The 13,608-nt window shown below is 38.5% G+C and overlaps 1 protein-coding gene across 1 annotated transcript in view; it reads right to left on the bottom strand.

The window, feature by feature from the left end:
- Positions 1-7,165: 7,165 nt before the first annotated feature.
- MEIKIN (meiotic kinetochore factor) overlaps positions 7,166-13,608 on the bottom strand; it is a 98,340-nt gene continuing 91,897 nt past the window's right edge. Inside the window, 1 exon segment of the mRNA XM_079144324.1 lies at positions 7,166-8,135. Within this exon segment, the coding sequence (XP_079000450.1) occupies positions 8,104-8,135 (32 nt within the window). The 3' untranslated portion in view covers positions 7,166-8,103.

Here is a 13,608-nt window from a genome sequence, read left to right on the forward strand (position 1 = left end):
GAGCAGAGAGGAAATGGTAAAGCAAGTGTAGAAAATGTCTCTGCTGAGGTGGAGTGCAGAGGAGGAGGAAAAGGGAAAAATTAGTTTTCCTTTTTTAAAGAATGGACATACTAGAGAATTTTATATGCTAATCAAAATTGCCTAACAGGGACTGAAAATTAACTAACTACTATGTTCCAGGTTCTAAGAATACAATAATTAACAAGACAGATACAGTCCTTGCCCTTAAGGAACCAACAAGTCAATAACAAGTTATTACAGATTGTGATAAGAAATCAAATCTTTACCTTATAAATTATAAATTGGCTTGAAATCCTCACCTTGAATTCTATTTAAAATGTACAAAAGAAGGCCTTTTATATAATGGCACACTTCCATGACAAACCCTCTTTAAACAAATATTTTTCAAACAATATGCTTAATGTATGTCTATCTGCTGTGCTAGAACCTAGAAATACAATAAAGAAGAAGATATAATTTCTTCATTCAAGGAGCTTACAGTCTAGGAAGAAAAAAAATCAGGATTTGTGCTAGGCATGGGCATATCCCAGCAGCTCAGGAGGCTGACGGAGGAGGATCACAAGTTCAAAGCCAGCCTCAGCCATCTAGCAAGGCTCTAAGTAAATTAGCAAGACCCTGCCTCAAAATAAAAAATAAAAAAAGGGCTGGGGAAGTGGCTCAGTGGTTAAGATCCCCTGGGTTCAATCCCTGGTACCAAAACAGCAACAAAACACCACAGGATTTGCCAGGCAGTTATAAGGCATTATAACAAATGTAGGCAATTTTAGAAAGCTCTTGATTATAAAAACAAAGAATGAAATCAGTTCTCATAACTGGATCTAAAGTAGATGAATAGTTCAGGTACAGCTTTCCCTAGGGACAACAACAATGGTATCAAGAACTTAATTTCCTTTCTTTTTTTGGTGTAAGGATTAAACCCAGGGTCTTGTGTATGCTAAGCTGAGCTCTGCTATTAAGCTTAACTCAAAAGTCCAAGAATTCAGTTGCTTATCCCATCTCTAATTTCTCTGTGTAGATTCTATTCCTAGGCAGGATCTCTAACTGTGGACAAGAGATGATTTCCTTTCTCCTCCAAAAGAATAAGGAAAAAGTCTATGTCCCAGCATTCTAAGGAAAAACTCTGATTATTAAACCAATAGCATCATTTTAGGTCTTGGACCCATTCCTGAAACAAGCAACATGTCAACATTGGGAGTGCTAACATTAACTGACTTAACTTCCTAATGGTAGAATTGATCCTAAACCATATGGCTTGAATATTTAAAATCCATACAGGATGGAGTTACAGGGTAATGAAAGATGTAGGGGAAGTCATCACACATGTCTATAACTAATATCCATGGTAGTTAGAGACAAAGATTTGGAGTCACTTTGCACAGGGGTGGTAAAGCTACAGGTGAATGAGATCACACAGGGCAAGTTTGCCTTGTATGAGAAGGGGCCCTAGAACAGAACCCCAAGAAGTACCAAAACTTAAAAGATTGAGCAGAGAGAAAGTAGTCTTGAGAAGAAATAGAAGTGTGTGCTAGAGATGAAAGCCCAGAAAACAATATTTCAGAGAGATCACCCCTTCCTGGAGGCTTTCAGAAAAAGAGTAGTGAACCAGTTTGCAATGTCATCAGCCGGAAGAAGTTGGGCAAGATGAGAACTGAAAAATATCCCTTAGATTAACATCAAGAAGGTTGCTGGAGCTGAGCATTGTGGCTCATGCCTATAATCCCAGCAATTTGGGACGCTGAGGCAAAAGGACTGAAAGTTATAAGGCAGCCTCAGCAACTTAGCAAGGCCCTAAGCAACTTAGCAAGACCCTGTCTCAAAATAAAAAATAAAACAACTGGGAATATATAGCTCAGTGTTCAATCCCTTGTACAGAAAAGAAAAGAAAGGTTGCTAATAGCTGGGCATGGTGCTGATGCAAGCCTATGATCCCTGCAACTTGAAAGGCTGAGGCAGGAGGATCACAAGTTTAAGACCAGCCTGAGAAACTTGGGGAGAACTGTCTCAAAATAAAAGATAAAAAGGACTGGGAATGTAGCTCAGTTGCAGAGTACACCTGGGGTGGTGGGGTGAAAAGTTGTTGGTAGCCTGAGGACAGTGTCAATGGAGAATAAAAGTTGAAGCCAGATTGTGTGTGTGCATGTGCATACATGTGTGTAGGTGTGTGTTAGTGGGGGAGGGTGAGAAAGCATAAAGAGTTCTTTATAGAAAACATGGATGTAAGCAGGTGAAGAATGGTGGGTTATCTAGAAGAACATATGGATTCTGGGGCTGGGGTTGTAGCTCAGTGGTAAGAGTGCTTGCCTAATGTGTGAAGCACTGGGTTCGATTCTTAGCATCACATATAAATAAAGGTTCATCAACAACTAAAAAAATTTTAAAAATATATGGATTCAAACAAAGATTAAAGATGTAAGCTGATTAAACATTTTTAAATGCAAGTTAGAAAGCAGTAGTAGAAGTAGTTGAAGATAAACTGGAAACTTTGGGTATCACACCTTTTTATTGTTTATACAAACACATAGGCTCACTGTCAGGCGTTTGTCATCCGCCATTTGCCTGCCTCTCACCTGTCCATCGCCTGCCTTGCCCCTATCCATCACCCAACGCTCGAGGTTCACCTCCTGATCCTCCGACAGCTGCCAGCAGATTGACCGCAGACCGCCAGTGGAGAACCAGCTGCCTGCTGCTGCCTGGAAGTTCACTGTTACAGTACCTGCAGGTTTGATTACACGTGGCTGCCGCCATTTTGAGACAACAGCCAGGCCCTGTAGGACCCCTGGCCGGACTGACTGAGTCCCGTCTCCAGGATCCCTCAGCCCGACCGATCACTCCCTGCCTCTGGGGCCCTTACATCAACTGACTGCTCCCTGCCGCCAGGACACCCAGACCAACTGACTGTGCCCTATCACCGGGAACCCAGACTAACAGATTGCACCCGGCCTCCTGGATCCCACAACCACACCACACACACCCGACCTCCAGGACCACTGCCAGACCAACTGCATCCTGTCTCCAGGACCTCCAGCTGACCACGTCCACCCCTGAGCTGCAGCTCCCCATTTGCCAACACATTTGGAAGCCAGAGCAGCCATCTTGGATAATCCTGGAAGCCGTAGCTCCGATCTTCGGGTGGGACAGATCCCATCTTGCGACGCCTGCTGGAGGCTTGAAGCCCATTGTCAGGTACCTCTCATACATCAGGAGGTTTCATTAGTATATGACTGTTATACAGTAGATTTTCTTTTTTCTCCTTTTTAAAAAAAAAATTTAAGTTTTTATTTCTTTACATTTCTTGCTTTCTTTTCCTTCTGTTTACCTGTTGCCTCAGAGTCACTTTCTCCCTTATTTACATGATGTTATTGTCCCCATTGGGGCTATTTGGTCTAGGATTGCATAGTGTCTGATTTGGGTACTGCTAATATTGATCTCCCCTTAAAGAAAGGGTTTTGGACACCTATAGGACCACTATAAGCCTATAGGGGGAAATCTGCAATACCCCAGATCTGCACTGCTAGAGGGGAAGATACATGAACAACATGAAAAAACAAGGGAAGAAAATGATCCAAACAAATCTAGATTCTATAGTAATAGAATCCAATGACAGTATGTTAGAAGAAATGTCAGAAAAGGACTTCAGATTATACATGATTAAGATGATTCGCGAAGCAAAGGATGAGATAAGAGAGCAAATGCATGCAATGAATGATAATACCAATAAGCTGAAAGAGCACCTGCAGGAAGCAAAAGATCATTTCAAAAAAGAGATAGAGATTCTCAAAAAAAAACCAAACAGAAATCCTTGAAATGAAGGAGACAATAAACCAAATAAAAAACTCAATGGAAAGCATCACCAACAGACTAGACCACTTGGAGGACAGAACCTCAGACAATGAAGACAAAATATTTAATCTTGAAAATAAAGTCAGAGTGGCGCAGGCGCAGTGGCGTTGAACCGTACACCGTGGGTAGTTGCCGGGCGCGCTCCCGAACCAGCACCTTGTTCTGGCACGGAGGACCCCACAGTGACGGCCTTGATCCGCTTGGCATTGAGTGTGTCCCATCTCGGCGTCTACATGAGCCAATGGCATCCCGTCCGGAGTGGCTGAGGCCGGGGATGCGACTGTTCTGGACGTCCCTCAGCAAAGAGGAAGGGCGGAAACCGCATCCCGGAAAGGTGGAAAGACTATCTCCCAGTTGGACAGGATGCCTGAAACTTGATTGCTTTTAAAGTCCCTTTGCAAAAGAGATCTGGAAAGACAAGTGACAAGACATATCTTCTATGTGGGCCAGGCAGAACAATGCACCTCATCAGCTCTGACTGTCCTCCTTGCCTGAAGTACAGCTCTAATTTCTTCTACACTGGATGTATATACAAAACAGTTTCTCATCAAAGAGAATTCAACTTGCTTCTACTCCCTGAACAGTGTTGGCACTGGAGAAACTGAGGTCACACCCTTCTGCGCACCACCATAAGGCGCAATCCATCGATTGTAGGAACTGTAATGGAGAAGGGAAAAGTCTGAGACCATGAGGCTGAATCATTCCAAGCAGAGCTCGCAGCTGCTAGCATTGGGAGAGCAATGCTAAGTCACTGCAATCACCCCAACTTCAGACATTGAGTGAGCATCTCATTCTCATGACATCAAAAATGTCATAAAATCTCTTCTCCAGCCTGAGGCCACAGCTGATTTGGAGATATGATGGTCAATTTTATGTGTCAGCTTGACTGCATTAAGGAATACATACATGGTAAAGAGTTATTTCTGGGTGTGACTTTCAGAGGTTTTCTGAAGGAAACTGATGTGTGGTTCTCCAGACTGAGTGGGGAAGATCTGCCATCAATATGGGTGGGCACTATGCAATCAGCTAGGACCCCAGACAGAATCACAACAAAGGCATTCTTTTTCTGCCTTTGGAAATCAGGACTGGGTTTCTAGACTTTGGACTCTTAAGACTTGCACTAGTGGCTCCTGGATTCTAACATATTTGGACTGAAACTGAGAATTATGCCATGAGCTGCCCACGTTCTGAAGATTTTGGATGTGAACAGAGCCACATGGCTAGCGTTCCAGGGTGTTCATCTAGCAAAAATATTTTGTGGAACTTCTCAGCCTCCTTATTCATATAAGCCAATTCCCCTAAGAGCTGTGGGGCCAGGTGGTCCCTACCTAGATTTCAAAGTATGTTGCAGACAGTCTGAAGGCCTGTTCCGAGATGTGTCATAGGAGCAGAGCCACCAAAAAGATTCCATTTGGGGCAGTACCTTGTCATTAGAGGAGTGGGGCAGTGCTTAAAGACTCAGAACCAGAGAGCCATCAGTCCATGATTTCATTCTCTACAAATTTGGGCATAAGACTCCAACTCATGAGTGCCCTAAGCAAATTGAACTCAGCAGAAAATATAGAAATGGGCTGTCTGAGGTCTTCGGAGAGTCTATCCCTTGTCCTGGTGTACCCAGGATGCAGGATATGGAATCAAAAGTGATTGTTCTCCAACATTAAGACTTAATGTTGTTTTTACATGTTTTTTTTTTTTAATTTTTTAAAATTTTTATTGTAAACAAAAGGGATACTTGTTGTTTCTGTTTGTACATGGCGTAAAGGCATACCACTTGTGTAATCACAAATTTACATAGGGTTAAAAAAAAAAAAAAATAAAGTCGCCCAAACAGAGAAGACGGTAAGAAATCATGAACAGAATCTCCAAGAACTATGGGACACTATGAAAAGACCAAATTTAAGAATCATTGGGATTGAGGAAGGCACAGAGATATAAACCAAAGGAATGAACAAACACATAAAGCTACATATACAATATGAGATAGAGGTTATTCATAATTGAACAAACCATGATACCCTGGGTGGGATCCACTCCATTTAAAATTTTAAGAATGGAAATGACAAACCTTTCATGTATTTTGAACTGGATTTTTAAAAGAGGATATCTGAGATTATTTTTATAAGGTATAATTTGAAAATATAATTTTAAATGTTTAAAAATGAAGTTTGTTATAGGCCATAATAAAGGGGGGGGGGGTCCAGGTCCATTACTAATCATTTAAAAATCATTTAGAAAATGAAGACCCTCTCTCCAGAAAGAGATAAACTCCTTTTTCATGCTTATCTAGAAAGGTTCATTTGTAAGACCTCTGAGGTCTGCCTTCAGGTCTAAAGAGTACAACCTTCTAGGATTTGCCACCAGGTATCCTCTTTGGACTTATATCTGTCAGCTAGCAGGCTTCTATTTTTCCTCCTCTTAATTGTAATTGAATTTATATCCTCCACTCCTAAACTTTGAGTGCCAATTCCGATTCCTTCTTCCCTATTACCCTTCCCTGTGCTATAGTCTATGAAACAAAAATACTAAAATAGTTCTACCTTCAAATCCTGGCTATATCACTTTCTTAATTATATAACCCTGTCCAAGTATTTACCTCTCTGAGCTAGATGTATTTTCTTTATCAGCAATATGAAACTCTCAAATGTTTATTTCCTCTAACCCCACCAGGCCCAGTCCAAGAATCAAGTATCATTCTTTTTTACAGGAACGCACTGCCTCATTAGAAACTACTGAATACTTCATCCTCATTCTTCCCTTCCCCCTTGGTTTATAAACTCCTCAAATGTGAGGAACAGGGCTTTCATTTCATTTCTTATTCCCTTATTGCTTATCACATTTTTGCCTTTAAAACCAAGAATTGCTGACTTGAGAACTAATGTATAATATAGGTCTAAATTTTATACTAGCCTGCACTATTAATGTTCTACATTTCCTCACAACATTTTCATATTTCACTGCTAGATGAAATCACAGAGTCACAAATGGCTTAGTGTGGCTTAAGGCCTTGTCAAATCATTTACAATATCTTGCTAGGACTCCTATTTTCAAAAAAATACTATATAGGTTAATTAGCCACAAATTAATTCATGTACTTTATGATTTTCCTTGATAATGAAGCAGCTTTGAAAAATTTGACATTTACTTTTTTAAAAAAATACTTTTAGTTGTAGATGGACACAATACCTTTATTTTACTTTTATATGGTGCTGAGGATCAAACCCAGGGCCTCATGCATGTTAGGCAAGCGCTCTACCACTGAGCTACAACTCCAGCCCTTAATTACTTTCTTTTATATAATAGACTGCTGTTGTTTAGGAAGGGCATTGTTGAGATGCCACAGATTGAGTTGCCAAAATAATAATAATGGTAATCTTACAGAGAGTACTAGCTAAGGAAGGTTGGGAAGGGGATAATATATTAAATATTTAGTGTATGATTGACTGTACATATATTCCCTGCTTCAGCAAATCTTGAGTATAGAGTTTCTTTCAGTCAGATCCGGAATTAAGTCTCTTACTCATGTGGCTTCAATTAAGTTCTGTTAAAAACACCTTGTAGGGGCTGTGGTTGTAGCTCAGTGGCAGAGTGTTTGCCTAGCATGTGTGAGGCACTGGGTTCAATCCTTAGCACCACATAGCATAGAAATAAACAAATAAAATAAAGGCATTCTGTCCATCTACAACTATAAAAAATGTTTAAAAAAACACTTGTAAAATAAGCATTTTCATTTTTAGGACTTTAACACCTTTACTACTTTTAATCCATATGAAGGATAAACTTTGGAGAGAAAACAATCAAAGTAAGTTACATAATTCCTTGGTGCTGGTTCTTTATAAATAATAAATTTGTCTATTTTAGTGTACAGTCTTCAAATATCAGCTCTTTGATTCTTATTTTACAATACAAATAAATATATTTAAGAAGCATATGAGGGCTGGGGTTATGGCTCAGTGGTAGAGTGCCTGCCTAGCACACGTGCGGCACTGGGTTTGATCCTCAGCACCACATAAAAATAAAAAATAAACATATTTTATAAAAAGAAGCATATGAAAAGAATGTTTCTTTTCTTATTTGACTAAAAGTAAAAGATAAGAACCACAACAGAATTTCTACACAGAGATACACCACAAATAATTGGAGAATTTAAAGTTTTTAATTTCATGTTTCCGGTAGGCATTCTTCTTTTATTGATTTTGACTTCACGTTCATATCTTCAGAGTAGTGAAAATTCAGCCACAGTTATTATATCCTGCCATTTGTTTTTATTATAATATCTGGAAAGAAAATATAAAAATAGATTACTTCATTAGGAAGCAAGTATCCAGCGGCTATTTGTAACCAATTCCTGGGGTGAGAGTTCTTGATGTCTAGGTTGCTCTAGTTTCACCCCATCAAGCCTTAGGAAACAAATGCAGAGATCATTAACAACAACAACAGAAAGAATGTCTGACTCATCTCTTCCCAGATATGATGGGGGAAGTTCTCTCTGGAGACACAAGGAGATCTACTCAATAACATTTTGGAAGAAAGCCCAACAAAGACTGCTATCAGATACAGCCATTCCAGGGTCTCTAACCCCAATCCCTAACCTGGAGGAACTGACCCAATCGTGCTTCTCATCCTCATCCTCCTCAGCCACCACATTCTCCCATCTATCCTTCCTCTGCATTTCCCCACTCTTTGTTGCAACTGAACCCAGATTTTTTCCCAAACACAGCATTCTAGGGCTGATTCCCCCATGTCATATCAGGAACTCCAGGATGGAGCAGTTTTATCTATTTCCCATAGCCACTTTTACATGATGATTGATACACTTCATCCTCTGACCTAACCAGTACATATCAATGGTTCTGAAACTTTGTTATACTTTCGAATTAATTTTTAAAATTCTGATATCTAGGACATACTCCATACCAATTAGATAAGACTCTCTGGGTGAGGGATCCAAATATCAAGACAATCAGGAGGGACTGGGGTTGTGGCTCAGTGGTAGAGTACTTGCCTAACGTGTGAGGTACTGGGTTCCATTCTCAGCACTGCATATAAATGAAAGATTAAAAATAAAGGTCTATCAACATGTAAAAAACATTTTTAAAAAACAGGAAATTTTGATGGGCAGCTAAGTTTTGGAACCTATATATCTTTGCTACTCAAAGTGGGGTTCAGGGACCAGTAACATTAATATCACCCTGAATATTTTTAGAAATATTGACTCTTGGATCTCATTCTAAAGTTACTATATCAAAATCTCCCATCTTAACAAGATCCTTCAATGAATCACAAGCCAGTTAAAGTTGAAAGAAGAAAAATAAAAAGAAAAAAGAACTATTAAAAAATAAAAATACTTTTTTAAAAATTTGGGCTCTGCTACCCTATACTCCTTCTTGTTTTTAATAACACCAGACACTATTCACTTATTAAAGGTTTTTGTTCATAGTCATCTTCTCCATACAAGTTTCTGGGTTACTTACCAATGAATAATCAGCTCACCCAACATTCTAGTACTCTTTACCTTCCCAACCTTTATTTGCATAACCAAGGCTATGAACTTTATTCTCCTGTCGTAATCTAAAATGCATAATTTCTGAAACTTTACAGTACTAGAGAGACCTGGGGATCATCTTCTAATTATCCTTCTTCCTCAGTATCCTACTTCAGTGCTAAGTCACTAAGCCCTATTATTTGTATTTTTAAGTTTAGATTGGTTCACAAACTTCAAAACTCCTGATTGAGGTTGTTGAAGCAATGACCTGAAAATGTGCAGTATTTATGAATTCCTCATGTGGTCTGAACACTACCCTTTGAAATATGCTAGCTCAGATTTTTATTTTCTCAACTTTGTTCATGAGATCTTTGTAAAAATTTCACCTGGACTTTCTATTTTCTGGTCATTTCTTCCCAAACCACTTCCACATTTTTTTGCCAGAATGATTAAATAAAAAAAGTAAATTTGACCAAGGACAAAAGAAAAATTCATATAGTATAGGAGAGTCTCCATCTGCCCCCTGATTTCTGCTCAAGACTCAGTTCTCAGAAAGTCCAGTGTCCACTCGAGCCAAACATAACTAATTTCCATCTTTTATCTGAGGTTGCTTTAAGTCACCATTCCTCCCCCTCCTTGTTGGTCCTTCTTCCAAGAAGACCTATGCTCAGGATATCCCTTGGTTCTCAGTTCATCTTCTAGAGAATTTATCATTTTTCTAGTACGTCCCAGCAGAGTCCACATGTATCTCTATTAAAGCACATAACCTCATTGGACTTGTTTTAAATATCTGTTTCCTCAATGGAATTATAAGTTTTCTGAAGAGAATAACTATATCATTATCTAAAAATCACCAGCAAGTAAATGCATTTAGTTCAGGATTTAATAAATGTTAGCTGAATGAGTGAACCAAATACAGAACTTTATTTTCTCATTCATTAGCTATCTACCAACAAAACAACAGGCTTAAAAGGCTCCATGATGTCAAACTAGTTGAATTTCCTTTCTCCCAAGGAAATAACTAGCATATTACATCTGTATTTGTACTAGATCAAGGTCTGTGTCAAACTATACACACCTACCTGATATATTCTTTATATGAGATGGCATAACCAAACTAACCATAAAATACAAAAACCATTCAACATATTTTAAGCTTTTTCCTATTTAACAAAAACCAAGGAACATTTTCAAAACAGAAAGTATGATACACTTGAGGAATCAACCTCACCTGTAGAAGCAAATTGTAATTATTGCATAATGAGTGATTATGAGGTGTCAGATATCTTACATAGATTATCTCTAATCCTCACAACAATTCTATTAGGTAAGAACTACCACTGTTCCAATTTTACAGGTTACTATCTGTAAAATTCAGAGCATTTCAGTAATTTGCTCACCTTATAGAGCTAGGATTTAAATTAGGGATGTCCTATTATTAAGTGATTTCTACCACTACTATCTCACGGATATTTCAATGGAACTATTCTCACACTTCATTTGTCCTGTACCTGTGTGATTATTTCTGTCTGCTATTATTATCTAAAAGTCAACCTTCTCTCTAAAGATACATGTTTCTAGTTAAAGGCTGAAGGTGTTTCCTCCCCTGGGTTCCTATGGTGCCTAGTTCTAGTTCTGTTTTTGCCAGTCAATTATTGGCAGAATCAGAATTTGGGCAAGTCACTTATCAACTTGGTCATTTTGTTATGTAGAATGAGCAAAATAGAATAGATAATTATATAGTTCTCAAATTTTAATAACTATCTGAATCTGTATGAGTCCCACATATTTCAGAATCCTGTACCTTTAGAGATGGTAGTTTACCAAGTCTGCAGTTGCTCTGATACAGGTAGTCAGAGGACCACACATGAGCTATCTAGTATCAGGTTGCCTGTCATCATCTTCATACTCCTTCTTTTTTAAAACACCACCTCCTCTATCATCTGTCTTTTCATTCACTCTCATCAATTTTTTCTTTAATCAGCACTATTGTCAACTGTTAATGAATAAGTGGCATACTGAACAGGGTCCTAGACCATCAAAAGTGAGCTGCAGTCCTGATTAGATTACTGCCAAACTAGCTAAAACTTTAAATGCCAGTACTAAAAATAGGCCACTGCATATTTAAAACAACACGATCACAAGTTAGCTTGGGGCTTTGCTATTTTTACTAAAGGAAAGGCACAGACAAATGGTCAAAGGTTGAAAGGGAATTACTTAAGCAAGGGGGCTGTTACAGAGAAAGCCTAGAAAGATGCCAAGAGGTGGCAGCATTAGTTCAACATTCTTCAGAGAGGTCTCTGTGAATTAAATTAAAAATTGGTTTGTGAACGTTCTAAGAACCACTCAGATACTTTTTGGTGTTGATTTGTTACATAATTACTCTCAGAATATTGATAATACCTGATGTCAAAAATAAATATGACAGGCCAAAAAGATCAAACTGAAAGTTCTACTTTTAACTTTTATTAACATATTATATCTACACAAAAAGTACATATATGTGTACAGATTAAAGGGTTTTCACAAATATTACACATTTACTTAACTAGCACCCAGATAATGAAAGAGAACGTTACACCTGGAATTCCCCCTAACAATGTCTTCCAGTTAATACCCTCACTTCAACAAGGGCATCCACTATCCCTGCCTGATTCCTGTTATAGTTTAGTTTGGTCTGGTTTATACTATGTGCATATAATAATAAATGCATTCTTAGTACAATTGATATCTTATAAGAAATTCATATGATCCAACATGTTAACAGTTACATGTAACTGTTTATTGTTGATTTTCACTGCTATATAGCACTCCAATATATGAATATACTACAGTTTATCCATTTTATTTGATATAGTTTTATAGTTTCCAGATTGGGACTATCATGCATAGTGCATATTCTAGTATATATCTTTTGTTGAACATATATACACATTATTCCTAAAAGTAGAGTTGCCAGGTCTCTTGGGGGCAGTGTTCTATCTCAGTGAAATTTCTAGGGGTTCTGTGGTATGAGGTACCTTCTACAGTAAAGGAGAAGTTCTTTTTTTAAACTTTATTTCACTTATTTATTTTTTGATGTGGTATTAAAGATCAAACCCAGTGCCTCACATATGTAGGCAAGTACTCTACCACTGAACCACAACCCTAGCCCAAGGAGAAGTTCTTACATCTGGCCCTTCCTAAAGCCAAAAAGGAGGCATAATACCTAGTTGGTTTTATGGATTTCATAGTTAACATCTATCTCATTTGAGTGTGCTACATTTACCAAGTGACATGAGAAGCTGCTAGATTTGACAGGAGGCTGAAAAAAGAAAAGGCTCCACAACAGGTCCAGACTACTATTTAAAATGCTATGACATTTTCACTATATGGTCCAATAGATCCAATGGTGCTCGAAGTATCTGTGACAGATATAGATGTTTGTCAGGTCTCTGTAGGTGAATCACACCTATAGAGTGTGGATTCTAAGGATTTTGGAATAAAGTCCTGCCATCCTAAGTGGATAACTACTCTCCTTTTGTGAGAAACAGTGTTTGACATATTAGTTGGCCTTATCCATAGGCCACCAAGTTACCATGTGACTACTATGTGCTATCTGACCCACCAAGCCATAAAGTTGGTGTGAAGGTCAGGACTTTGTTATCAAATGAAAGTGATATATATATATATATATTCAACATTGGGCTGAAGCATGAACGGAAGGCACAGTAAGTTACATGAAACAGTAGCCCAAATGCCCAAGCCCCTGCTTTAGCTAGGTTACCTTTTCTCTCCCAGTCTGCATTTATGATGACATGGGGGAGGTTCTCTGTGATCAATTAACTAAGAAAGACAAAGCTCAGGTTTGGTTTAAAGATTTTTCTGCCCCTCTCTGGGATATATATAAGGAAACTGTAGAAGAAAATTTCTCCCTGTAGGCAGAACATTAAGTAGTGTATCTGGTTATTTGCTCTGCTGGAAGAAGAAATGGCCAGATGTTGGATTATATATTGATTCAGAGGTAGTAGCCTATGGTTTGGTTGGATGGCCAGGAATTTGGAAGAAGCATGACTGGAAAATTGGTGACAAGAATGTTTGAGAAGAGAAGATAAACCTCTCTGAATGGTCAAAAAAAAAAAAAATGAAGATAATTGTGTTCTATACATGTACACACAAAATGGTGACCTCAGCAGAGAAGGGTTTTAAAAATCAAGTGGTTAGCCAGTTCTTTTGTCTGCCAGTCTCTTTCACCAGCAACCTCTGTCAGAATAAGGATAGTGAAA

This window comes from Sciurus vulgaris (assembly GCF_902686455.1).
Source record: "Sciurus vulgaris genome assembly, chromosome: 6".
In the NCBI taxonomy this organism is placed as follows: domain Eukaryota; kingdom Metazoa; phylum Chordata; class Mammalia; order Rodentia; family Sciuridae; genus Sciurus; species Sciurus vulgaris.